Below are 27,785 nucleotides of genomic sequence, written 5' to 3' on the forward strand. Positions count from 1 at the left end.
ACTTCCATAGAAACCAGGAGATAGTGCTTCCTTCTTTCTGTAATGACCTTAAAATTCCAAAAGAGGACTTCCATTCCTTAGATGTCAGGCATGTGGTACTATAGACTTGCTCTCGCGTCAAACCCCCCCCACCTCCCTGCAGGCCGTCCTCTCAGAATGTACACCCCATCTTATGCAAAGTCCAAAGCGGGGACTGCGAGCATAGGGGTTGTCTCACCTGTATGGCTTCTTGTCGGACGTTCCTGCCTTGTTTTCAGCTGTGATGAATGAGATTTAGTATGACCTGGTATTGCAAGTTAAGTCTGCATTGACCAGATAATGATCACGTAATCTTCTCTCTGAGCTGAAGCTAACAGGACATGCGCTCTGCAGGTAGTTTTATTTGGAGCAAATCTCGGTGATCTTTAGAATTGGACAGTTTCTTAGGCGGTTTGTGCTTGGCCACTTCTCCATAGATAGTCCGGTTCCATAACAGAGTTATTCCCAATTGACCCTTTCAATAACCCTCATGAGCAGCGACCATGGGTGGGCATCGTTATGGAAACAGCCGTGCCACACAAACCACATATGGAGGCTAACTTCTCTTTCTAAGGGCTTAGTCACACATCTGGTTTTCACTGACCATTGGTAGGAGATCCCCTTTTCAGTCTAGCAGTACATGTGGCAAGTGCATGGACCAAAAAACTGATTTTTCGTGGTTTTCGTTGCGGTAGTGTGAATTGGACCCAAGACCATTTTGTATACAGAAACGTGCAGACAGACTGTTCAGTGACACGTGGAACCACAGTGGCTTTGGACTAATAGCTTGTCATCACATGGAAGACTTTTATGATTGGTGGCCACATACTTTTATTTAATCTTAATTGGACAGCACAATTTGTGATTGGTGCAATGTTCTATATGTCCTGCTGGGATCTGAGAGGGCTTACATTTTTAGGGAGACTCCAGAAAAACCAAGCAGGCTTGGCAAATAGGCAATAGATTGTCCCAGATATAGAGACGGCCATTTTGCCCCCATTAGGTCTCATGTACACGACTGTATCCATTTTGAGGTCTGCAAATCGCTGAACCACAAAATATGGACATCTATGTGCTATCCACATCTCCATGCTGCAAAAGATAGAGCAGAAGTCAATGGGTCCGCCAAAAAATGCGGATTGCACACGGACCACATCCGTGGTTTGCGTACCGCAAAACGGATACAGACTTGTACTTGGGACCTTATAGTGAAAGCCACAGTGCTCATAGATAAGAAGTACAGAGACGTCAAGTACACTAGACTGTGCACTAGTCCAATATATTGTATATAAGACTGTCCTGTAACTATCTCCTGTGCATTCCTCCCAGACCCCGCCCACCGCCACTAAGGCTACTTTCACACTAGCGTTTTTTTGCAGATCCGTCATGGATCTGCAAAAACGCTTCTGTTACAATAATACAACCGCATGCATCCGTCATGAACGGATCTGGTTGTATCATGTCTTCTATAGCCATGACGGCTCCGTCTTGAACCCCATTGACTTACCTTGTGTAACATAGTACATAAGGCCGAAAAAAGACATTTGTCCATCCAGTTCGGCCTGTCACCCTGCTAGTTGATCCAGAGGAAGGCAAAAAAAAAAACTGAGGTAGGACGGGTCTGTCTTCACACTACATCATTGACAGAAAAGACGCTGCTTGCAGCGTTATTCTGTCCGCGATAGCGACGGAACTGAATGTGTTCTGGTGCACTCCGTTTTGTTCAGTTCAGTTTTGTCCCTTTTGACAATGAATGGGGTTAAAACTGAAGCGTTTTTCTCCGCTATTAAGATCCTATGACGGATTTCAATAGCGGAAAGGGAAAAAGCGCAAGTGTGAAAGCAGCCTTACTTTTACAACTTTTCTGCTTGCACATGCACTTTTTATTTAGACTATTTTCACACTTGCGGCAGTGTGATCCGGCAAGCAGTTCCGATCTGAATGTAACTGAAAGCATTTGTGAGACTCATCCGGATGCGGATCCGTCTCACAAATGCATTGCAAGAACGGATCCGTCTCTCCGCTTGATCAGTCAAAAAGACTGAACTGAAGACATCCTGATGCATCCTGAACGGATTACTCTCCATTCAGAATGCATGGCGATATGCCTGATCAGTTCTTTTCCGGTATAGAGCCCTTGTGATGAAACTCTATGGTTACTTTCACACTAGCGTTTTTCTTTTCCGGCATAGAGTTCCGTCACAGGGGCTCTATACTGGTAAAGAACTGATCAGGCATATCCCCATGCATGCTGAATGGAGAGTAATCCGTTCAGGATGTCTTCAGTTCAGTCATTTTGACTGATCAGGCAAAAGATAAAACCGCAGCATGCTACGGTTTTATCTCTGGCGAAAAAAACTGAACACTTGCCTGAATGCCGGATCCGTCATTTTTCCCCATAGGAATGTATTAGTGCCGGATCCGGCATTCAAAATACCGGAATGCCGGATCCGTCCTTCCGATCTGCGCATGTGCAGACCGTTAAATACTGGATCAGTTTTCCCTGATGACGCCGGAAAAATGGATCCAGTATTGCAATGCATTTTTCTGACTGATCAGGATCCTGATCAGTCAGAAAAATAACATGCTTTTGCATACAGTTTGCCTGATCAGGCAGACGGTTCAGGCAACAGAACTGCCTGCCGTCACACTTGCGGCAGGACGGATTCGGCAGGCTGTATACCCTGTCGGAACCGTCTTTCCGCTGCATCGCCGGGACGGCGCTCCTGCGCAGTACGGCAATTCGTAGTCAGAGGCCGCCAGACTAAAAAGTCGGACATGCAGGACTTTTAGTCCGGCTGGCTTTTGCTGTGCACTGCCGTGCTGCGCCGGAGCGCCACCCCGGTCCCCATTATAGTCAATGGGGGATGGAGCGGTGGCACGCAAAACAGCGGAAGGACTGATTCGACAGGGTAAACAGCCTGCTGGATCCGTCCTGCCGCAAGTGTGAAAGTAGCCTAAGCCGGAAAAGAAAAACGCTAGTGTGAAAGTACCCTTTTTTTTTTTTTTTTTGAAAGGGCATGTTTTCTTTTAGGTTAAAGGATAGGTCATTAATATAAGATCAGCAGGGGCGGAACTCCCAGCACCTTGTATTCAAAATTAACTGCTCCCCCCTTCACTTGGATTGGATGAGAAGTTATAAATAAATTGCGTGGCCTCTGCAGGCGAAGCGATGCACAGGTCATTGTGAAGAGGTAGTATGAGCGGTATTTCTTCAAACAGTGGATTGGCGGGAGTTTAAACCCCGCCCATCTGATATTGATGAGCTATCCGGAGGATAGGGCATCAGTCTCTTAGCACTGCACAACCCCTTTTACTTTACAAAGGTCTAGTGTCCTGGCAGCCATTTCTCTACCCCTAGATGTAGTGGTAACTCCTGCAGTCATAGCCTTGGGTGCGTGAATCCAGAGGAAGCAATATTATTACCAGCAGTGGAACGGGAAGCACATGGTTGCAAATAGTAGAAACACAATGGAAAGTTCTAGACATGAAGATGGTGGAAAACATGACTGTGAACGCCGCAGAGGATTGTTATTGCTCCTCCTAATTAGTAACACTTGGGATATTTCTGCTTATTTTTTTCAGCATGAAGATGCTTTATTTTTCTTATTCCAGACGACCGTTTCATCCTGTCTCTATTTTCTATCTTGGGTCTGACGTCTTCCCGGCCGGTGGACTCAGTATATGTAGAGGACTTGGCCTGTAACGCTGGTTGTGGTTTATTTAGTCGTTCCTTGCCTTCACCATTCATAGTAATTCAGATCATGTTCCCTCCTGATGTCTGGGCCTGTAGAGGTTCTTGTATGTAGCTGCTAGAAATAATGTAAAGACACATAGCTGTTGCTGACATGTCGAGTCTATTATGTGCATATAAGTGGTTCATCGCTTAAAGGGGTATTCCGGTTGTATTAAGTTATCCCCTGTTTATGGTTCTTCTGCATAAATGATGTGTTGTGGCTTTTTTAACGCAGAATATCTCCACTCATTTCAATGGGGGATGAAATCTACACCATTGTTTAAATGCTCACCTGCATACAGAGGTCGCAATAACGCCTGGAAGTGCTGGATCAGCATATTACTGTCAGGAACAGTGCTGGACAGACTCCATTAACTATAAATGGAGTCTGTTGAGTTTGCATTCGGGATGTCGTTTTACCAGACAAAAAAGTCCTGCATATAAGGCTTTTTTGTCTGGTCTTTTTGTCAGAATCTGCAACGGAGGCTCTGAACGGAGCCTTCAACGCAGATGTGAGCAAGTGCAGGCCTACGTGTATCTGACTTCGGGCTTGTGCACACTGTCCCCAATGGAATGGGTCCATGATCTGTCTGCACCGCAAAAAAATAGAACACGGACAGAAAACCACGGAACTATTCCATAGTGTTTCCGTGGGGTTCTGTGCCTCCTTTCCGCACCTTCCAGGTAGCAGACCTATTCAAGTGAATGGGTCCACATCCATGATGGGGTGCACAAATGGCCGGTGCATGCATATTACGGATCCGCTGTTTGCGCACCACAATACAGGTACCGGCCAACAATGGTCATGTGCATGAGCACTTACTACAACTTTTGTACTGCTCCTTGGCTAAAGTACTCTTCAAAAATGGCAAGAAGAGTATTTTTACTCTTCCAATTTTTTTTTTTTTTTTAGTGTGACCTATTTGTGCATATTTTCTTTTCTATATTTTTGCCATGTTTAAAGGCACCTTTATACAGGGAGAGTCACTCGAAAGAGGCCGGGAATATTCTGTAACGCTCACTAGAGCGGCACAACTTGTTGTGTTCTTCAGTATATGCAGCTCCGAACAAGCCGCCACGTCTGAGCGATTAGGTAGGCACTGGACAACCGTCGTAACTTAACCTCTGTTAGCGACATCCGAGTACGTATCTTCGTACCTCTTCACTCAGTCACTCGACTTCTCATCAGGATGGTGGTGTGCAGTACTGAGCACCGCGTCTTCATGTTGCCATGTGTACCTGAACATTTGTGAACAGTTCGTGAATCAAGTGGATGATTGTGAGTTATCGGAAGGTCACTTCCAGCAAGATGGAGCAATGTGTCACACATCGGAAGGGAGCACGGCAGAGATTTCTAAGGGGCTTTGGCCAACTTGGTCTCCAGATCCATCACCACCAGCCACTTGTGGCCGTACCCTAAAGAAACGTGAGAAAAACCACATGTACTCTGCTGCACTATTCATCCACCTTTATTTTCCGAAAGAGCAAAATTGGATGCATTCTAGATATTAGGATGAGCCCGCCACTACTGTGGAAACTCCCACGTGTATCTGAATTAGCGATCACCCATCATTTATAAGATGGCGCAAGTGATGATTTATATTGAGATTGGAATCTATTAGTGCTGTGTCTGCCACACTGCTAATGATTCATGCTCTGTGTGGCCGCGCTGTTCATACTGCTGGTACTGTGCAGAATGTAATTACCCTCTTAGTATTCTGTACCTGCCAGCACACCAGCTGAATAGTACAGGCCTGCAGGAAAATACTCAGCGTAATTCCATGAGCTGTTTTTTCTTCTTCTTAAATGTCAAAAGTATAATTTTTTTAAATTATATTTAAAGGTAACCTGTCCAGGAGATTTATAGACGGCGTGAAATACCGACAGGCTCCTTGGTAATAAACAAGAGTTTTACTATTTTTCAAAAAGCTCCTCCTTGCTCGGACCTGCTTGACTGGCAGATTTCTTCCTGTTTGTGTTTAGGGGACACCTGTCAATTAAGCTGGGTGGAGGGGGTGCCCCACGTCTGACTCTTTTTGAAACTATGGGAGATTTTTTTTAAATGATTTTTAAGGATATTGCTAGTTGGGGTGGGCGATATGGCCTAAAAGCTATATTGCGATATAACTTTAAGCCTGTGCTATATATATATATCGCAATATATTTGGGGGGGGGTTAAACTTTTTTACTTTTTATTTAATAACTATTAGCCTTCTTAGGGGCTAGAACACTTGTCCTATTCACCCTAATAGAGCTCTATTAGGGCGAAGAGGACTTCACACTCTCCCTGCTGCCCTGTGGCCACTGCGCCACCAATTAATATAGTTAATGTTCCTGAATACAAACGTAGCCTGCATGTGCCAGCCATATCCCATACCTGGCCTCTATTACTGCACGCCGTTATCCGCCGCGATTAACCCCTCAAGACCAGGGGTATGGCCGGCACATGCAGGCTACGTTTGTATTCAGGCATATTAACTATATTCATTGGCGCAGTGGCCACAGTCCCTCCCCTCCTCCTCTCTGTTCTCATTGGTGGCGAAGTGGCCACAGTCCCTCCCGTCGTCCTCCTAGTCTGTTCTCATTGGTGGTCAGCTGCACACAGTAGGGAGGGACTCCCTCCTTCTCCACTGTCAGCTCAGGAGAACATGGTGCATGCCGAGAGCGGCGCATGCCATGTTCTACCGCAATATAAACAAAATCTCTATCGTTGGCCAAATTTCTATAGTTTATATTGCATATCATCTATATCGCCCACTCCTAATTGCTAGTTTTCTAGTGTGCATATGTTTGTGCAAAATTTGAGCCTTTTTTCAATTTGATGCCAGACTCGCATTAAATGGGAATGGGAGTAAATTATAGCTGAAATCTAGGCCAGCCCACAGCCTGGAACACAGACTGCCGGAAGATGGCTAAATTTATTAAGCGGCCTGCACCTCCTTTAATAAATAAATTCGGAACATCTTTCACCAGCACACAAAAAAAATTCCCACTAAGGGCTCTTTCACATGAGCGTGTCCCTTGCGTGAATCATGCTCCGTGTGAGAGAGGGATCGTGCGTTGTGGACTAACAGAAGCGCATGGCATTATCATAATTGATAATACTGTGTGCCTCTGCCTGACCTTTCTGTAACGGAATGACACTGACATAAAGCTGTGTGTCTCTGACAAAACTGTCTGCCTGACCTTCCTGTAACAGAATCATCCTGAGTCACACAGCATTATCAATCATGATAATGTTTTGCGCTTCTGTAGTCCAGAATGCAAAATCCCCCTCACATGGAGTGTCATTCCCGTGAGGGACACGCTTGTGTGAAAGAGCCCTAAAGCTGGCAAAACGTGTCACAGGACCAGCCAACCATCTAATGTGTAAGGAGGTTTTTTGTTCTCGTGGGAAATAAGCCACTTGCAGAGGTATCTGGCTACAAGTTGTTGTTCACATTCAGAAGACATCCAGGCTCAGATGTTCATAGCCGAGAGCTATGGCCAGCTTTTCTCTTTTTGCAGAGAGGGAGCCTGTTGCCACTTCCTGCTTTGCATGTGTTCCAGGTAGTCAATATTAATCGATATCTGGTCATGGTCCCACTCCCCGAATCACCATTGATCAGTTGTTTGAAAAAGCTACGGTGGTCCTGTGAATGAAACTGAGCTACAGATAGGTCATGGTGCGTCAGCTTCTTCAAGGAGCAGATCAGGCAAGGGTTCTAGGAGTTGGACCCAACTGACCAGATATGGATTACCTATAAGGCTACTTTCACACTAGCGTTCGGGGCTCCGCTTGTGAGTTCCGTTTGAAGGCTCTCACAAGCGGCCCCGAACGGATCCGTACAGCCCCAATGCATTCTGAGTGGATGCGGATCCGCTCAGAATGCATCAGTTTGGCACCGTTTGGCCTCCGCTCAGCAGGCGGACACCTGAACGCAGCTTGCAGCGTTTTCGTGTCCGCCTGGCCGTGCGGAGCCAAACGGATCCGTCCAGACTTACAATGCAAGTCAATGGGGACGGATCCGTTTGACGTTGACACAATATGGTGCAATTTCAAACGGATCCGTCCCCCATTGACTTTCAATGCAAAGTCAGGAGTCCCCATCAGATCGGAGTTTTCTCTGATCCAATGGTATATTTTAACTTGAAGCGTCCCCATCACCATGGGAACGCCTCTGTTAGAATATACCATCGGATTTGAGTTACATCGTAAACCTCAGATCCGACAGTATATTCTAACACAGAGGCGTTCACATGGTGATGGGGACGCTTCATGTTAGAATATACTGAGAACTGTGTACAGACCCCCCCTCCTCCTGTAATTAACTTATTGGTGGCCAGTGCGGGCCCCCCTCCCTCCCCAGTATTAAATATTACCAGTGTGGCGGCCTCCCCCTCCCTCCCTCCCCAGTATTAAATATGACCAGTGCGGCCTCCCCCTCCCTCCCCAGTATTAAATATGACCAGTGCGGCGGCCTCCCCCTCCCTCCCTCCCCAGTATTAAATATGACCAGTGCGGCCTCCCTCCCTCCCCAGTATTAAATATTACCAGTGCGGCCCCCTCCCTCTATATTTATTGGTGGCCGGGCCAGTGCGGATTCCAAGTATTGTGAGCAGTGCGGCCTCCCCTCTCCCCCCCTAATTAAAATCACCCCCCCCCCCCCATCATTGGTGGCAGCGGAGAGTACCGATCGGAGTCCCAGTTTAAATCGCTGGGGCTCCGATCGGTTACCATGGCAACCAAGACGCTATTGCAGTCTTGGCTGCCATGGTTACTTAGCAATAAATACAAGCATTATACTTACCTGAAGAGCTGCGATGTCTGACCGGCCAGGCGCTCCTCCTACTGGTAAGTGACAGGTCTGTGCTATAGGCAATGCGCCGCACAGACCTTTCACTTACCAGTAGGAGGAGCTCCCGGCCGGTCAGACATCGCAGCTCTTCAGGTAAGTATAATGCTTGTATTTATTGCCAAGTAACCATGGCAGCCAAGACTGCAATAGCGTCTTGGTTGCCATGGTAACCGATCGGAGCCCCAGCGATTTAAACTGGGACTCCGATCGGTACTCTCCGCTGCCACCAATGATGGGGGGGGGGGGGGGGGGGGATTTTAATTAGGGGGGGAGAGGGGAGGCCGCACTGCTCACAATACTTGGAATCCGCACTGGCCACCAATAAATATAGAGGGAGGGGGCCGCACTGGTCATATTTAATACTGGGGAGGGAGGGAGGGGGAGGCCGCACTGGTTATATTTAATACTGGGGAGGGAGGGGGGGCCGCACTGGCCACCAATAAGTTAAATACAGGAGGAGGGGGGGTCTGCCCCCTGCTGCCTGGCAGCATCTGCCAGGCAGCAGGGGGCAGTCGTGTACACAGTTCTCAGTATATTCTAACATGAAGCGTCCCCATCACCATGGGAACGCTTCTGTGTTTAGAATATACTGTCGGATCTGAGTTTTCCGAAGTGAAAAATCAGATCTGAAATAAACAGTTATGCAAACGGATCCGTTCTGAACGGATGCAAGCGTTTGCATTATAGGAGCGGATCCGTCTGTGCAGACACCAGACGGATCCGCTCCTAACGCAAGTGTGAAAGTAGCCTAATGAGGGTAGGCCATCAATATCCAAATCCTGGAAAATACTTTTAATTGAAACAGTGAGTCACTGGCTACAAGGTGGGAATTGTCAAGCAGAGTAATGTACAGATCCAACATGTATACCTGCATTAAAGGCCAGAACAAAGGCTGGAGGAGTGATCATCCAGCACGCTCTTAATGTAATATTACAAGGAACATGGATGCTTCAATATTAATCACTGTCTAAAGTTCTAAAATCAGTTTTATCACAAAATCTGACCAGATATTTCATCACTCCTCATGCACGCTGCTCTTCATTGAACTCAAGTCTGTATGCACCATTACCCTTGTGTAGAGACTAGAATAATGGCAAAATGATTCTACATATACAAAAAAGGTCAGCTCATCGCCATGTGCATAGTCAAACCGTCCAGTGCACAGGGGGGCTTCAGGCAGGTTCCTGGGTAAATCAAAACACAATGGTGCTCACCCTCTAGCAGATGGCATCACCATGGGGTTCTGCCTCTGGCAGTGGTACACATGGCGTTGGACACTTTTACTGCTGCCCTTGACAAGAGGACATGGCTTAAAGGGGTACTCCGGTCACCATATATAACATATGTTTTAGACTAACTCATCATTTAATAATTACCTAATATAATGTAAATTTCATATATTTACCGCTCCGTAGTTCTGAAAGTAGTTTTCTTCCTCTGCTACACACACTTTCCTCATAAATTACCATGGCATCGACCTGTAGTTCTGAGCCTTTTGTTAGGTCGAGCATGCTCAGTGTGTTGCTAGCAATTCTCTAGATAAATGCCTTGTGTTCGAGTACTTTCACACTAGCGTTTATCTTTTCCGGTACTGAGTTCCGTCCTAGGGGCTTAAATCCGGAAAAGAACTAATCAGTTTTATCCTAAAGCATTCTGAATGGAGCATCCTCTGTTCAGGATGTCTTCATTTTAGTCCTTTTGTCTGTTCTGGACGGAGATAATACCGCACCATGCTACGGTTTTATCTCCGGCCAAAAATCCGGAACACATGCCGGATACAGCATAGGAATGTATTAGTGCCGGGTCCGGCTTTCAAAAGTGTTTTGACTTCTTTGTTCACATCGCTTTTCAGCAGTCATCTGAATGACTGGTATCGCTGCAGACTGTGGTTGAGATTTTCTTAAATGTTTCGGATTGTCTAAGCATTTTTCCTGCTTTCATGATGCACATGGAGTTTTGAGCTGTTGCCTTTTTAGCACTTGTGCATATTTCAAGGTTTAAAATGAGTATATCGCAGGCCATGGAGGTTTGTACCTGTGTTCTTCGGCTTCTTTGTGTAGATGTATAAACTCACTGGAAAAGCACTTCTTAGGCCCCTTTCACAAGGGATTTTTGCGGATAGCATGCGGACCTATTCACTTGGGGCTGCAAAAAATGCAGGCAGCACGCTGTGTGCTGTCCATTCCGTAGCCCAAGGATAGTCATTTGTCACAATGGATCCGCCAGCAATATGGATGTCATCCGTATTTTTGGTGGATCTGCTTTTTCCAGACTGCAAAATACATAGTCATGTGAATGCATCCTAACTGGATTTCTGCTACAGATTTGTCATTTGAATTACACAGATCTGAAAACTCATGTGAATATGCCCTGACAAAGGCATTCAAGGCATCTCACCTGAAATGACAACTGTACTGTAGACCATAGGAGTCAGCCGACCATTATAGAAGCCATGGACTCCAGCCCTGCGTTTTATTACATTGTTTTTCTGAAAGTTGCCTATTACTTACCTATTCCTATTTTTCTTTCTGTAGGATGTGCAGAAACACTCTGTCCACACCCTGGTGTTTAGATCTTTGAAGAGGACTCATGACATGTTTGTGGCCGACAATGCTAAGCCAATCCCTATAGATGACAAGAGGTAAGATAAATGCCTCGTATCAGCGTTCCCTCCGTACCAGTCAATGGAGCCCGTCAATCTGTTTAATGACTTTTTAAGTAAATATCCAGTGAGATGGAGGTGGCGATCCATAGCTGCGGCAGAATAGATGACTGTGCCAGGGGAGCAGCTGAAGGGATTCACAATTAAGGCCCTTCTCATTGAGTTTGAAGGCCTCAAACAGCATGCAGAGAATTCAATTACCCGTCTCCTGCCCCTCTGAAGTTCCAGCACGATAAATAATGCAGATAAATAAACTGGTTATCATTGGAACCTGCTGCTCCGTTCAGAGGGAAGGCTTTCCATGATTATTTAAGCACATTACATCTAGTGCTCTGAAGAAGCGTTACCTGCATATCTGTACAGGGCTATAGGAGGTTTGTGTGTTACCCTCAATCCTGACTGCCCCTCACTTATCTGTTGTAGTGACCACTTGTATTCCCTATGAAACAACTATTCTGGAGCATCTCTTCTTATGACTCTGCATGGAAGTGGCGCCTTGTTATTCCTCCTGGAAATGTATGAATAAAATGTTAGGGTACATTCACACGACTGTATGTGTTTTGCGGTCCGCAAATTGCGGATCCGCAAAACACTTATACCGGCCGTGTTAATGTAGCCGGCCCCATGATAGGAATGCCTATTCCTGTCCGCTGTTGCAAAACTACAACTCCCAGCATGCCAGGACAGCCTACAGGTATCAGCCTACAGCAGGGCATTGTGGGAGTTGTAGTTTTGCAACAGCTGGAGGGCCGCAGTTTGAGATGCCTGTTTTAGGTGCTCTTGTCATACATTTATTTCTCAGTCATCACATGTGGAGTTGTGAGACTGTGTCCTGTGTAGCAGCATTTAAATAAGAGGCCCATTTCAAACTCCGAACCACTGCACACAATGTACAGGGCTAAGATTTCTAGTGGTCACCCAGAACATCCTTGGATGTGGAAAGCATGGCATCATTGGCATCCGACATGTTTAGGCTCCATTCACACGTCCGTATAATGGGTCTGTATCTGTTCTGCAAATTGCGGAACGGGTGCAAAACCATTCATTCTCTATGGGGCTGAATGGATGCGGAGAGCACACTATGTGCTCTCCGCATCCTCCTTTTCGGAGCGCTCCCCCGATCTTCTGGTCCGCGGCTCTGGAAAAAATGAACATGTCCTATTGCGGACAAGAATAGGCAGTTCTATGGGGGTGCCGGCCAGGTGTATTGCGGATCTGCAATGCACTACGGACATCTGAATGGACCCTTATAAATAGGAACGTTTCCTTATTAAAGGGGTTCTACATGTTTTTAAAAATTTGGCTGTGTAAAATAAAAAACAAAACTTGCCTATACTGATCACATCATGTTCATTGGTCCCGTAATAGCTGTAGTGAATCACCGCCCTCAATGGTCACGTGTGCATGAACGGCATGCGACAGAGGAGGCCAGTGATTAACTGCAGCCGTCATGGGAATGATGTACAGTGACCGCTGCAGGCACAGGAGGGACCGAGCAAAGGCATCCGACATTTTATTGGTAAGGATTTTCTTCTTATTTTAATCAGCTCCCTGCCAAATAAAAATAAAAACTGTAAGGTTGAGTTCACACTTCAGTTACTTGGTCAGTTATTTCCATAAGTTATTGTGGGCCAAAACCAGATCTGGGTCAAAAACACAGAATACGCGTATATATTTCTATTACACCTGATCTCTGTGGAGGCTTCACTACGGGTTTTGGCTCACAAAAACTGATGGAAATAACTGACCAAACTGAAGTGTAAACTCGCCGTAACCTATATATTGGCAAACGTGCTTTACATTATCCTATGCAGAAGTACAGTGCCTGTCCTGTAACTGCCTAATGGTATCAAATAGTGTAGGTCCCTGCCTGACTGAGATCCCCTTTCGTGCTAGGTGGGATGTGTTCTGTTCATTGCCTAGGTTTTAAAAAAAAAAAAAAAAAAAAATTATATATAATTTTTGTATCTAGCATTATGCGAGTGCTATTATTTTCAGTTAATTTGTATTTTTTATTTTCTCTTTATATGTAAGTTGATGTCCTGTTTCATTCTGAGCTACTGGGGAATGTATAGAAATGCAGATATGTGCAGCATAATTCACGTTAGCTGTATTTCTTTCCTTGTAGCCACAAGCTGAAGATGTGTGTGAAGTTACGCACTGAATATGGACCTGTGTTACACATGCCTACTGTTAGAGAAAATCGTGAAAAGGGACCCTTGGGGGATCCATATGAACTTTACCCTAGTATTCAAGGTTTGCACAAGTGAAGATTTGCATTCTCCATGTAATATTATAAGCAATGCAGCCTTTCTAAAGGTTGATTTACACAGCCCGCTTGTCGGGCCGATTATTGGGGAAGAACCCTGATATGAACTCTTGTTCCTGATAATCTGCTCAGATGACCCAATGAACGAGCGTACAGACATCTAAATCATCATTTTTGGGCAACAAAGACTCTGTATGGGAGTTGGCAAAAACAGTAGGCATCGCTCATGCCTGTACAGCTCATGCTGCACTTCACCTCCACTAAAAGGCAGGCAGTTTTCGCAAAGGAACGCTTCATTCAGGGCAATCGCCTGCTTCCTCAGGACATGTAAATCCACCTTAAGGCCTAGTTCACCACACATGATTTTCATCAGTGAGCCACACCAGACGTGGAGCCTACACAGGGATAAAGGCATTATAGAAAGATTTGCTCCTATTCCGTGTTTTTGATCCACACCTGATTTTTGGCTCTTAATTACTGATGAAAATCACTGGTCAAACTAAGGCCTCATGCACACGGCCGTTGTTTTGGTCCACATCCGAGCTGCAGTTTCTGCGGCTTGGATGCGGACCCATTCACTTCAATGGGGCCTCAAAAGATGCGTACAGCATTCACTTCAATGGGGCTGCAAAAGATGCGGACAGCACTGTGTTGTGTGCTGTCCGCATCCGTTGCTCCATTCCGTGGTCGCCCCCAAAAATATAACCTGTCCTATTTTTGTCTGCTCTTTGCGGACAAGAATAGGCAGTTCTTAAAGGCTGCCCGAGCCGCTCTGCAATTTGTGGACCGCAAAACACACAACGGTCGTGTGCATGTAGCCTAAGAGTGAAGAATATTTTCCCCCCCAAGTAAATGAGTTACTAGTTGCCCATTATACCACACTGTAGTCTTCCACTGTTTTTATCCTCCTGAGACATCAAATGATTGCAAAAAAAAAAGCAGATTGTTGAATGGAGAACACACAGGTCCTAATGTGCAGATTATGGCTGGCTGTCGGTGGAGAAGCTATACCTCATGGCTGTTCTTCCCTCTGATCTCCCACAGAAATATACCGGCTTTGTAGGAGGTGTTATTAGTGTAGTCCTGCAGGCATTGCCGGTCCCCGTTTTCTAGAATGACCACATTACTGCGAAGGTCTATGCAATGTTGCTGTTTTTATAATGGAGTCTAACTTCTCTGGTATAAGTCCTATGTTTATGTCCACTGATTTGCAAGCACTGACCAATATGAGCCTGGTTCCTGTCCTATATTTCTACCACAAAATGTTAAGACCTGCTAATCTAATATTTGTTTTATTAGGTCTGGAATCTGAATACATGGTAACCGGAACACACCCATACCCCTCAGGACCAGGTATTTCAGCTTATTCATTTGTGTTATATTCAGAAATACTAATTAAATATTTTGTGCACTTATATAGCGCTACTATATTCTGCAGCGCTTTACAGACATTAGCATCACGATGTCCCCAATGGGGCTCACAATCTAAGGTTCCTATCAGAATGTGTTTGGAGTGTGGGAGAAAACCGGAGTACCTGGAGGAAACCCACGCAAACACGGGGAGAACATACAATCTCCATGCAGATGGTGTCCTTGGTCGGATTCAAACCCAGGACCAGTGCTGCAAGGCACCAGTGCTAACCACTGAGCCATTTATGCGACTATTTTTGTGTCCTTTGTGAAATTAATGTATGTTAAAGACCCTCCCTCCACCGTACACGCCAGAACAAAGAGCTACTATGGAAGACTCTGATGGACTCGGCCCCTTTCTTTTCCACATCATATCCAACTGACAGAAGACTTGGGATCATTAAAATAGTCCCCTGTGGTTCTACTGTTTGCCGGAACTGGTGATACAGGACATCAACTGTACTTTAAAAGTATGTTATAGAGCAGGAGGAGCTAAGCAGATTTATATACAGCTTTTTTATGCATTTAAATCTCTGCTCTGTCTGAGCTTAAAACGGTCAAAAAAAGCATGAGAATTAAATATATAAATTTGAGTTTTACTGAATCTTTTCCAACAAAACTGCCTACCTCTCCCCAGTATTTTCTTGTCTAATACAAGCTGGATGACCTGCATGCTAGGATAAAGTTCCAGAAAGACATTGAGACTGTATCCTCCTTGGCTTTCGTGAAACAAGGTGGCACCAGATTATTCTATGCAGCCGGCGGAGTTTTTTTTAGTCTACCTCATGGACAGATGGAGTCGGGGGAAATCTAAAGGGGCGTGAGTTTAGTGGTGAACAGTGGTTGGTGTTGTCCTGCTCAACTTATCTGGAGCTTCTAATGTTGAAATGTCACCTTTTGTTCTAGTCAGTGCTGTCTACATCCCACTGCTGGCTAACAGACAACGCTTTATATGAGACCCTCTGACAACACTGTGATTCTGCACACGTTGTAGCTGGGGATTTTAATAGCGACAGTCTCAAACTTGTAAAGCTGAATCTTTACCAGCACATAACATGCCCTTCCAGAGGCAACTGGACATTGGATCATTGGTACACCCCCATTTAGAGATGGCTAGACAGCACCACTGGGCCAATCTGATCATGCTGCTATTTTTCTTATACCAAAACATGAAGAGGGACTTAAGCGGGTAGCTCCGGTGCAGAGGGAGGTCTTGTGGTGGACAGATCACTCAGAGGCTGCCCTGCAGGATGCTCCTGACGACGCAGATTGATGCATGTTTAGCCAGAGGAAGCGGTTGTAGGGTTTGTTGCCAAGTTTGTGGATGATACGGTCCACAGATATACCATCAGATCATTCCCAAATCAGAAGCCATGGGTGGATAGAATTATCCAGAATGCCTTTTCACTCCATACTGCAGCTTAAAACACGGGGCTTGTCACTGGAAACATGGACGAGTATAAAAAGACTGCATCATATAGCATCCGGAGAGTAGTTAAGGAAGTGAAATGTCACCATGGAAGAAAATTAGAGCTACATTTCCAACAGAGCGGTGCTAGGAGCCTTTGGCATGTACTGAGAATAACAGATTCTAAATCTTTACCTACCAGTCTGGTGAACGCTGGACGTGTCACTGGCGGCCGACCTGAATTGTTACTATGCTGCGGCTTATGCTGTTTCTGATAATTGAGATGCTAGCACCAGTATCGATGCGAAGCGAACCAAATCAGGGAGAAACTCGATCTGTGGGGTTGCTCTTTGTCGGCCAGGCCATTAAATTCCCAGTAAATCCCATTGTCCCCTTAGTGACCACCCATAGGCCTTTTTACGGCGGTCGCTAAGGAGCCTGCTGGGCTGCTGCTTTTTTACGGGTACCCCGTGCAGCAAGGAGCTGGGACCCAGCTCTCGCATGAGACCCGCGGCCCTGCTCTAACAGCCCGTACCGGCAGGAGTGCTGATCCGGGCTGTTGAACACTTTACATGCGGCAGGCGCCATTGCCTGCGGCATGTAAAGTGCTGACAGAGGGAGCGGACTCCCTCGGGCTCCCATCGGCACCCTGCAAATGCGATCGCGGGGGACCGATGTGTATAGGGATAATGAATTGCATTTTAAAAGCAATCAAAACACTGTTATAGTACCCTTGTGGAACTATTAAGTGGTAAAAAAGAAAAACACAATCATAAAAAAATCCATCAAAAATATTACTCTTTATTTCCATTGAAAATACGCTTTTTAATGAAGAAAATTGCAAAAATATATCCCCCATATGTTTGGTATTGCTGCGTCCATAACGACCCGAACTACATAAATATCACACAAATTATCCCCTACGGTGAACGCCGTAAAAAATACAGAATTGATCATTTGTTCTTGGTTGCCAACGGAAAAAAAACTTGGTAACAAGCGATCAAAAAGCGCCATTTACTCTAAAATGATACCAATGAAAAATACAAGTTGTCCCGCAATAATGAAGTGCCCACACAACTCCATAGAAATAAAAATTAAAAAGTTATAGGTCTTGGGAAGCAGCAATACAAAAACATAATTTTTTTTTAAAGGGGTTTTATTGCAAAAAAGTTGTAATATGTAAAAGAAAAAAAAAAGTTTGGTATCACTGTAATCGTACTGACCCAGGGAATAAAGTGATTGTTATTTAGAACGTTAAAATGCAGTGGCAGTATTGCTGGTTTTCCCCCATCTTCCTCCCAGAAAGAGTTAATAAAAGTTAATCAGAAAGTTGTGTACCCCAAAATGGTGCCACTAAAAACTACAGCTTGTCCCGCAAAAAAACAAGCCCTCATAAAGCTATATAGATGTACACATAGTTATACGACGATGAAAAAGAAGAAAAACGCTTGGTCAGTAAGGCCCAAAACATGCTAGTCACTAAGAGGTTAATATTGCACACCTTGCTGTTAAAGGATTACATGAAACTAAGAATTGTGACTCGTTAAAACAATAGCATTTCTATATTTTTGGTATGCCATGTATAACAAACCTATATTGGTGTTGATTTCTTTTCTAGGTGTAGCCTTAACAGCCGACACTCAGATCCAGAGAATGCCTAGTGAATCGGCAGCACAATCCTTGGCACTGGCGCTTCCTCCTTCACAGGCAAGGTAATTGCTACTAAACTTTCCTCCGTCTTTGAGGGGGATGAGGGCACTTCCACATGTAGTCTACACCTACTATCTGTAGGGTGTGTTTTTTTTTTTTTTTTCCCCCAACTCTTTGCAAAAAATTTGCATATAAGACTTGTGACTATAACTTATTAGCTCATCCAGGATATCTTGTCACTATTGTGATGGTAACCTACACTCTGATCTTCATCTGTCACCAGACTGGATGCCCATCGCATTGCTCCTGGTATTGGAGATATTTACAGACAGGCTGGACATCCTGAGCGTTCACAGCCCCCTGGTTTGGTAAGTTCCCTTTTTTGCCTTTTAATATATTTAACCCCTTCCTGGTGCAGCACTTTTTAAATTTTTTTGATTTGTACTCCCTTCCCGGAGCTTTAACTTTATTTTTCAATTCATAAAGCTGTACGAGGGCTTTTTTTTTGCAAGCCAAGTTGTACTTTCTATTGGCATCAGGTAATATTGCCTACGTTGTAATGGGAAGCCAAAACAAATTCTAAATGGGGTGGAATTTGAATAAAAATGCAGTTCTGCTATAACGTTTTTTAGATCTGTCTATAGAGCTGTGTGAAGGCTCATTTTTTGCTGGACAATCTTTTTTTTTTTTTTTATACATACTATTTTGGGGTGTGTGGCTTTTTGATCACTTTTTTTAAACTAGTTTTGGGAGGGAGTGTGTGGGTGATGGGACTCAGAAATGACGATTCAGCTGTTTAGATTTTTTTTTTTTGTTACACTATTCACCATATCGGATAAATACATTTAGATTATACTTTGGCCATTTTCAAACGCGGTGTTACCAATGTCTTAATTATTATTATTTTTTTATGGGGAAAGAAGGTGATTTTTAATTTTTATAATAATAATAATATTATTATGTAAAAATAAAAATCGCCCTCTTTCCCCATTTTAAAAAAAGATATTAAGACATTGGCCATTTTCAAACGCGGTGTTGCCAAAGTATAATCTAAATGTATTTATTCGATATGGTGTAACAAACAAAAAAATCATCTAAACAGCTGATTCGTCATTTCTGAGTCCCATAACCCACACACTCCCTCCCCAAAACTAGTTTAAAAAAAGTGATCAAAAAGCCCCAGAACCCAAAATAGTATATAGTGTGTGTATATCTATTATATTCATAGTCACAGGTGCATATCCATAAAGCAAACATGATAAAAATAAATGGTTGCACACATACAAACAATAGAGCTGAGAAATGGGGATCATTCTAAATTAAAGTTGTATTATACCTACTATAAATGGAAAAATAGAACCTCTTAGCGCACATTTTGATCAAACTTGTCGGGCCCATCTACCAGGCGTCAGTTATCAGCCTACAGCAGGGCATGGTGAGAGTTGTAGTTTTACAACAGCTGGAGAGCCGCAGGTTGGCCGTCCCTGGCTTATACCATAGACTGCAGTGGTTTACCTATTCAGTTCTACGGCATATCAGCAGCACATTTCTGATTACACAGGGAGATGTACTGCAGATAATCATTCATCTTCCATCCTGATCAATGATGCTTATCAGCCGACAAACGAGTCTGCTGATCAGCTGCACGATTATACGGGCCAGTTATCAGGAATGAGCGTTCCTATGAATGCTTGTTCCTGATAATTACTCCATATAATCGTGCAGCTCGCCGCTGCTGTTTGTTTTAAAGGCCTTTACACGGGCGGACTGAAAGTGCTTGGGGAACAGACATGCTGCTGACCAGCAAGCGTTTTCATGCTTGCATAAACAAACTGATCAGTCGATAAGTCCTCTTTATAATGGTCAAAAATGAAACCCACCTCTTCAAAATGTATCCTCTATATAACTATTCCTCAAGGACTGGTAACTCGCTCACTTCCTCCAGCCACTGTCTACTCTTCTATTCTTGTATCTACTGTTCTCAGCTTTGCAGCTTGCAAGGTCTTTGGGGCCTAACCAAATCTTCTTCCATGTCTCTCGCATCTGTCCACATTTTGCTTATGTTTTGTAGATTGCAGTGTACAGCATTTCTGTAGCATGGCACTAAAAAATGTCTCTCCCGAGATATCCGTTTTAGTAACTACTTGTCTCTCCCATTTTAAATTCCTGGAGCACCCATTCTTATAACTGTGTTATTTGTTTATTATTTCTAGAAGTTATGAATGAATTACTAGCCGTTTTACAATGAAGGTCCAGATGAGTGTTACCCGTAAGGGGGTGTGTCCCTGCACAGCCCGACATTGGCAGCACTGATTGGATAGTGGCTGTGCAGGGACCTCTCCAGCTGGCAACTCATTCCTCTATGGTTAGGAATGATAGAGAAATTGTGCAGCATAGAGTTATAAGAATAGATGCTTCAGAAGAGTTATTAAATGGTTAATGCAATCAGTTACTAAGACAGACATGTCCGGAGTGATGAGAGGTCCTCTTAAGTGATTTATAGTTTGCTTGCCTCTTAATTCTTCCTATTCGTAGGCCTCACTCTCTGGCTGTGTGACGAGTTATATTTTGCTATATCTGTTTTAGGCTTCTATGGAGTCTGGTGGAATGAAGAACTCTGCATTAATGGCAAAGAAAGCACCAACTATGCCCAAACCACAGTGGCATCCGCCTTGGAAACTGTACAGAGTGAGTCTTGCTCTTTATCTATTTATAACACCACCATAAAGGCACTGATTTGCCAGGACCAGAGGATAAGGCTCACCCATTACATGCCTCCTTTGGCGGTCCGTGCGACTAGAGAAGTGGCATTGGCATTGAAAAGATGCATATCTGGTTGCAACTTTTTGAAGCCAAAATCAAGCATTGGGGAAATAATGAAATCAAAATAAAATAAAAATCTGTCACCAGGTGTGTACAGTCTTATCTGAGGGCATCATAAACTAGTGACAGAGACCCTTTATCCTTGCCCATTTCTTTTCTTAAAGTGACACTTCCATCATAAAGGAGTATGTTTATAAACTCAATATTCATAAAATCCCTTTTTTCTTTGGATTTCTTCTTTTCAACAGTGCTATGCTTTTGAAAATTAAATACAAAAGGTTCTCCATCTGTAGCAGTCAACACATAAGATGTCCTATATAGACAGGTGATCTGTTGTCTGTTTACTGTTTCCCTGAGGAGAAGATGCTATCTGCTAGCTAATCTTTGCTATAATCGTTGGTTTAGAATTAGTATAATAGTATCGCATCACTGTTTCTGTCTTGATAGGCCTAGATAAGGATGCCCAGAGAAGAGCTTTGCATTCATGAGGGAAATGTGTGATCCTCTAATTGAGTCACTAAGGGGGAAATCTGTCTGATCACAATGATGGTCTGACCAAGTCCAGTGAGGCTGTTTGCCACACTAAATGTCCAAACGAAGGGGAAGTTAAAGATGCAGGGCAGGAAGTAGAATACTTGGAGTGACTAGAAAACCATCCACCCATTATTTATTAGGAAGAAAATGTCAGAGTATTCATATATATGTTGGCAGTGTCCTTTAAAATTTTCGTTGAACAACTAGGGCAAGACTCGGGCACTGGAGCCTCAGATAGGGCAGCATAAAACTATTATGTAAGTTTCTAGTTTGTCATTGGGAGACACAGCACCATGGATATATGCCCAGATACCACTAGGAGGCTGCACTAGATATCAAAAAAGTTGGCTCCACCCAGGTGGGCTATATCCTCTCCACAGACACTAGGCTACTCTGTTTTAGTCTACTCCGTAGGAGGCAGACATGACCTGCTGTTTTTTTTTTTTTTGGTTTTTTTTGCAGGTCTTGCAGCTTTTTTTATTTTTATCCTTGGATAACCACTTTAGTCGCACCCCCTGCGGGCTTGTACTTTGAGCAGCTCACTGGTCACCCAGTCCCCCATTACTGCATCTGCAGTGGCATGCCGGTGATCCCACGTATGTGCGAGTTTGCCGAAGGGATGACCCTCCCATGCCTAAAGACGCCGGGCGTTAAGTATTACCCCCTGTCACATGGGGTCTCGGGTTAGTTCCCCTCCTTTTGGCCAAGGGGTGGGTTTCACTTTATTCGGGGGCCTGGGAAACCCTTCTTCTCCTGGCCACCCATGCCCCTCCCTGGCCTTCTATTTTACTTTAGTCCCCGGCTTCTGCTGAGATTAGACCGCATCTTCACCCTGTCCTCGGCTCCCAGGTGCGCTTTTTGCCCTGTTTTTTTCCCCCTCCCTGAGCGCAACGCTCTTCCTTCCCCGGTCCAGGACATGTTGGTTCTTTGCTTTTGTTTCTCTCTCCTACTGCTATTGGCACAAACTGATTAGCCTAGTGTCTGTGGAGAAGGTATAGCCCACATGGGCGGAGCCAACCTTTTTTGATATCTAGTGTCACCTCCTACTGATAGCTGGGCGTATACCCATGGTGCTTTTTCCCCAATGAATTAAACGAGAAATGGATTTCATTTTTATTTTTTATCCCAATGCAATAGGTTTTCTGTGTGTTTGTTATTTTGTATATTGTGTGGTGTAGATCTTATCCTGTGTGCCAGCTGGGCATGCGTTTCAAAGTGTTGAGGTCTCCCTGTATGTGAACATAGGGGCAGGTTTCTGAATGCAATATAAAAGTAAGCCAGTGTTAACTTAGACAATTGTAGTGTGCCCCGGCCTCCCGTGTCCGTATTACAGGTCCGCAATATATGGGCACCCGTCATGTGCACTCCGTGTCACTGATGCGGACCCATTGACTTGAATGTGTCCTCAAGATATGGAGCAGAGGCACATATCGGAAGCACCATGGAACGCTTCTGTTGGTTTTCGGGCTGTGCCCCCATACCACAAAAAAATGGAACATGTCCCATTTTTACCGCTTAAACTGCCGCAGGTTTATAATGGTTGGTGCTGGATGATAAATCTGTACCATCTTTGTACTGTGTTGTCTAAAGTTACACCACTTTTAAGTTGACTTAATTTTACTCCAATAAATGTACCAACATTTTGGCCCATCTTTTGGGGTGCGGAGACTTTCCTGTGATGCAACACGTCTTTGTTGGATGAGGCATATAAGGGTTAGAAAAGTGTTTACTTTTTTTTTCTTTTTGATAAATGCAGTGCAAAGTGCCAGTATATTAGTGCAAAAAAAGTTGTTGTTTTTTTAATAGTTACTGTGCCCCACAGCGTATGTATCATTTTCTTTATTATAAGTGTAGTGTGTGTTCTTTCACAGGTCATCAGTGGTCACCTGGGGTGGGTGCGTTCTATCGCAGTCGAACCTGGGAACCAGTGGTTTGTCACAGGCTCAGCCGATAGAACAATAAAGGTAAGGCGTCTTAGCTAGGGAAGCATTTCTGTTGTGAATCCAACTCCTTAATTATTATACGTTCCGGCACTCCTGTTGGTCCTTTGTGACTTCATGCCAGCTTCAGCAGCTTTTCAATGCAGGGGATAAAAAACAATTTTCTTTTCCATGTTGAGATTTTAAGAAGCTGAACTCGGAGATAAGTAAATTGCTCAATGGAAATTCAAAATTCTTCCCTCAACTAATCCTATGGCATAATTCGTTCTCTATTCTTAGTCCCTTTTATAGAGAACCTGTCACTAAGAAATTCAATGCGATCTGCAGGCCCCATGTTATAGAGCAGGAGGAGCTGAGCAGTGATATATAGTTTTATAGGACAGAATTCAGCATAACTTGTAATTTATACATGTAAATCTCAGCTCTTTCTATGTGCAGTTGTACACGGGACCATTTTATCAGTGACTGACAGCTATCTTTTGTTATACACATTGACAGATGAATCACTGAAAAGTCAAATGGGCCAACTTGAGCTCAGAAAGTGCAGAGATTTAAATGGGCAAATTACAACTTTTGCTGAAACTAAACTATATCAATCTGCTTTTCCTGCCCTTTATCATGTATCAAGTATCAATCTGCTCAGCTCCTCCTGCTCTGCTACATGCTACTTGTAGCTTACACAAGCATTTTGTGTCAATAGGTTCTCTTTAAAGAGCTTCTGCCATCAGGAACATCAATTTTTGTGATGTTGTATTTTATGCAAATAAGCCTCTAGGAGCAATGGGGGTGTTGCCCCTACTTCTAGAGACTGTTTTCTCCATCCTCTTGCCACACCCTAATCATGTTGATTGACAGGACCCGGCAGGGTGACGTCAACACTCAATCAGCATGTTGCTGCTAGATGAAGTAGGGGTAAACACCTCCATTAGTCCTAGAGGCTCATTTGCATAAAATAAGTTAATTTTTCACAAAAATTGAGGCACCTAGAAAGAAGGGATAAAAGACTGTTAGCTTCAGCTGACTCTAGCACATATCTAAAGCCAGTTTAATAACAATGTTCCTAATGACAGAAGTCCTTAGTTGTCTTACAGAAAAACTTTGTTGCCCTTAGAAACCACTGTGCACTTTTTTTAGTTCTTATACTGCTGTTGAAAAAGGAAGCTGCGCTGTATGGCTGCTTTGGGTTTTCCTGTCAGTTTTCATGACTCGCCCTCAGTGTGGTATTTAACTTGTGTAATTTTTTGCACATCTGGGCTTAGGGTTGTCACGATACCAAAATTTTGGTTCGATTTTGATACCATAAAGTATTGCAATACTCTATACCATTCGATACCACACGAAAAAATAAAACGCCAAAAAAGCCACGTGCATGGAACATTTATGCATTTATATATTTTATATGTAAAATTAGCAATTAGTGTGATTTATACTTAAAGGGGTTGTACGGGTTCAGAGCTGAACCTGGACATACCGTTATTTTTACCCCGGCAGCATCCCTGAGCCTAGCATCGGAGCAGCTCATGCTCCGATGCGCTCCTGTGCCCTGCGCTAAATCGCGCAGGGCACGGGCTCTTTTGTTTTCAATAACACACTGCCGGGCGGTAACTTCCACCCGGACATCCTGGGTGAAAATGGAGGGATGTCCGGGTTCAGCTCTGAACCCGGACAATCCCTTTAATATTTTGGTGTGTGTGGTGTTTTAATAACTATTTCCCCCCTTAGGGCAAGAACCTGGGGTCTTTTCATCCTCACCCTAATAGAGCTCTATTGGGGTGAATAGTACTTCACACTCTCTGTGCACACAGCAGCAGGGATGTTACCATGGCAGCCAGGGCTTCAGTAGTGTCCTGGCTGCCATGGTAACAGATTTGGATCCCCAGGATTACACAGCTGGGGCTCCGATCAGAAGCTGCCACTGCCACCCCCACCAATGAAGAGGGGACCCTGTGGCCACTGCCACCAATGATTTTAATACTGGGATTTCTGGTTTCAGAAGGTTGACCTATTCTTAGGATGGACCATCAATTTCAATTACATAGAAGTCTGACTCCCGATGCCGATCAGCTGTTTGATGGGACTGCCCCTTCAATGTACACTCTGCGTTCCGTCTACATGGTAATGGCGCTGCTGGGTGATTACAGCGTTGTACCATTCAAATAAACTGCTTGGACCTGCACTGATGCTACCATGTAGATGGCAGCAGGAAAAAGGTCCTTCAAACAGCTGATCAGTAGTGGCGCTCAGTGTCAAACCACCACCAATTTGATGTTGGTAGCCTGTTCTGAGGATAGGCCATCAGTATTTAAAGCCGGAAGACCCCTTTAAAGGAAACGTATATACTTTTACTGCTACACATATACTGTGTACTATTTAAGTATATTACTGTATACTGCCCAGAAATATCTGTTACTGGAAATCTGACCAAGCATTCGAAGCAATGATCTTGTATGGTTCTTGGCTGGAACATCAGGAAATTCTGAACAAAAGCTGAAAAGGTGAAGTGATCTGTGGAGCCATTTCAAAACTCATAATCCGTTCCATTTTGTTTAAATATTATTTTTTTTGCAGGAAAATATATTTAAAATGTCTTATCGGGGGCAAACCTGTGTCAACCTGGAGTGGTTTTGGTCATGTTTGTGTCCTGCTCCACGTTCCTAAGCTCTGACTTTTGTCTACTTATAGCCTTCCTGATTCTGGCTTGAGTTGTCTTTGGTTTCTGCTCCTGTTAGTGGACCCCCGAGAAATAGCCTCTTAATACAAAGCACAACTCTAGCGTGCTTTTCATGCCATTGTTTTAATAAGGTTCTTGCTTTATGGAGAGTATTTGTGTCATGCAGTATTAATGATGTGCTGCTCAGAGTTTGACTTCATTTCTCCCTTCTCTCGAGATCTGGGATCTGGCAAGCGGTAAATTAAAGCTGTCCTTAACTGGACACATAAGCACTGTCCGGGGAGTGATTGTAAGTACCAGGAGCCCGTATTTGTTTTCTTGTGGCGAGGACAAGCAGGTGAAATGCTGGGATCTGGAATATAATAAGGTATGCCTTACATCCATAAAACTCTTATCCTAGGTTCTGCAGCCCTTTATGCCTTCCCACAATGTTTTAAGTTTTTATTTTTTGGTCTTCTTGTATATAAAATATTTTACCTGAAAATCCCTTTCTTTGGAACAGTCTTCTATTGCTTTATGTATTTTATTTAATTTTTTCTTTCAATGCCATCTGATTTTAGCTGTGTGATCTTTATAAACTTGATATATACAGTCAGGCTGAGGCGGCTTAAGATTATATTCTCACAGTGACTTAAGCCTCATTCACACGACCGTGTCCGTATTTCTGTCTGCAAAGTACGGACACCTTCCTTATGCATTCCTCCCTTGTTTTTTCTTTCCTCTCTCCCATCAATAGAAATGACTATTCTTGTCCACAGTGTAGAAATGTTGGACATTGCGGACAAGAATTGGACATGTTCTATAATTTGCAGAACAGCTGCAAAAATTCCAATTGCAAAAAATTCTGATGGTGCACAGATAAAAAATATGGTTGTTTGCATGAGACCTTAGAGAACATTCCAGTTCAGATCTAAGTAAAAGCTCTTGGGTGCTCACTTGTGTTATTTTTCTCCCTGACTAGGTCATAAGGCATTACCACGGTCATTTAAGTGCAGTCTACGGGTTAGACTTGCATCCCACCATTGACGTGCTTGTGACTTGCAGCAGAGATTCCACAGCACGGGTAAGTAATGTATGGAGGGTTCGCTTTCCGGCTCAAACACCTTACTATGTGGATTGGTGTTTCTGGACTTCAACTATTTTATTTTGAGAAGCTAACAATTATTACTGGTTACCTAACAGAACCACTGTTGCCTTCTATTATTTCAGTCTAGCGTCATTCATGCTTTTTTTATTTACATAGATCTGGGATATAAGAACGAAAGCCGGTGTGCATACACTTGTCGGACATACCAATGCTGTGGCAACAGTACGATGTCAGGCTGCTGAGCCTCAGATCATAACAGGTAAAAGCCACTTGTCTCCTGTCAGACTCGCTATTCGTTTTTGGGTGCATGCAAGGCTAGACTGTCTCTTTATGTGGACTTATTTGCTCCTATTACTTATGCAATTGTTAGAAATCTATGGCTCTATACATAAGAATATCAAGGATCCATGTTGCTTTTCTCGTACATAAATGCCTCATGGGATAGAAAATGTTGTTAAATCTGAATACAAAGTCTGATCCACAATTAGTGAAACAGAATCTGAAAACGATACACTTATGAAGAACAGTAGCGTGAAAAATTGTGTTCAGAAATTGAAATGAACCTTGTACTTAACAGGTTAATCAATCCTGCTCTCTTACGAAGCTAGCTGATGTGAACAGTCTGTACCTGTTCCGAGTTATGTCCTTCATTGCGCCTCTTTATGTGAGCAGAGCAGTACAAGCGTGCGCAGTGTACAGACAGGGTATTGAACAAGTCCCAAGAGTGGAGCGATCAATG

General features: G+C 43.9%; 1 protein-coding gene and 1 non-coding gene across 2 annotated transcripts in view; both read left to right on the forward strand.

Annotated features, from left to right (window-relative positions):
• The window catches only part of PLRG1 (pleiotropic regulator 1), a 36,665-nt gene that overhangs the window by 2,391 nt on the left and 6,489 nt on the right, over positions 1-27,785 (forward strand). The window contains exons 2-11 of the mRNA XM_044300248.1: positions 11,127-11,233; positions 13,383-13,510; positions 14,823-14,876; positions 17,960-18,053; positions 18,275-18,359; positions 20,578-20,679; positions 23,220-23,312; positions 26,177-26,326; positions 26,921-27,022; positions 27,203-27,305. Of these exons, the coding sequence (XP_044156183.1) occupies positions 11,127-11,233; positions 13,383-13,510; positions 14,823-14,876; positions 17,960-18,053; positions 18,275-18,359; positions 20,578-20,679; positions 23,220-23,312; positions 26,177-26,326; positions 26,921-27,022; positions 27,203-27,305 (1,018 nt within the window). The remainder of the gene's footprint in view (positions 1-11,126; positions 11,234-13,382; positions 13,511-14,822; positions 14,877-17,959; positions 18,054-18,274; positions 18,360-20,577; positions 20,680-23,219; positions 23,313-26,176; positions 26,327-26,920; positions 27,023-27,202; positions 27,306-27,785) is intronic.
• On the forward strand, positions 256-346 carry LOC122925285. Its single transcript, XR_006387597.1, has one exon. It is a non-coding gene; the product is annotated as a Z30 small nucleolar RNA (small nucleolar RNA).

Source organism: Bufo gargarizans, chromosome 1 (genome assembly GCF_014858855.1).
Source record: "Bufo gargarizans isolate SCDJY-AF-19 chromosome 1, ASM1485885v1, whole genome shotgun sequence".
Lineage (NCBI taxonomy): Eukaryota > Metazoa > Chordata > Amphibia > Anura > Bufonidae > Bufo > Bufo gargarizans.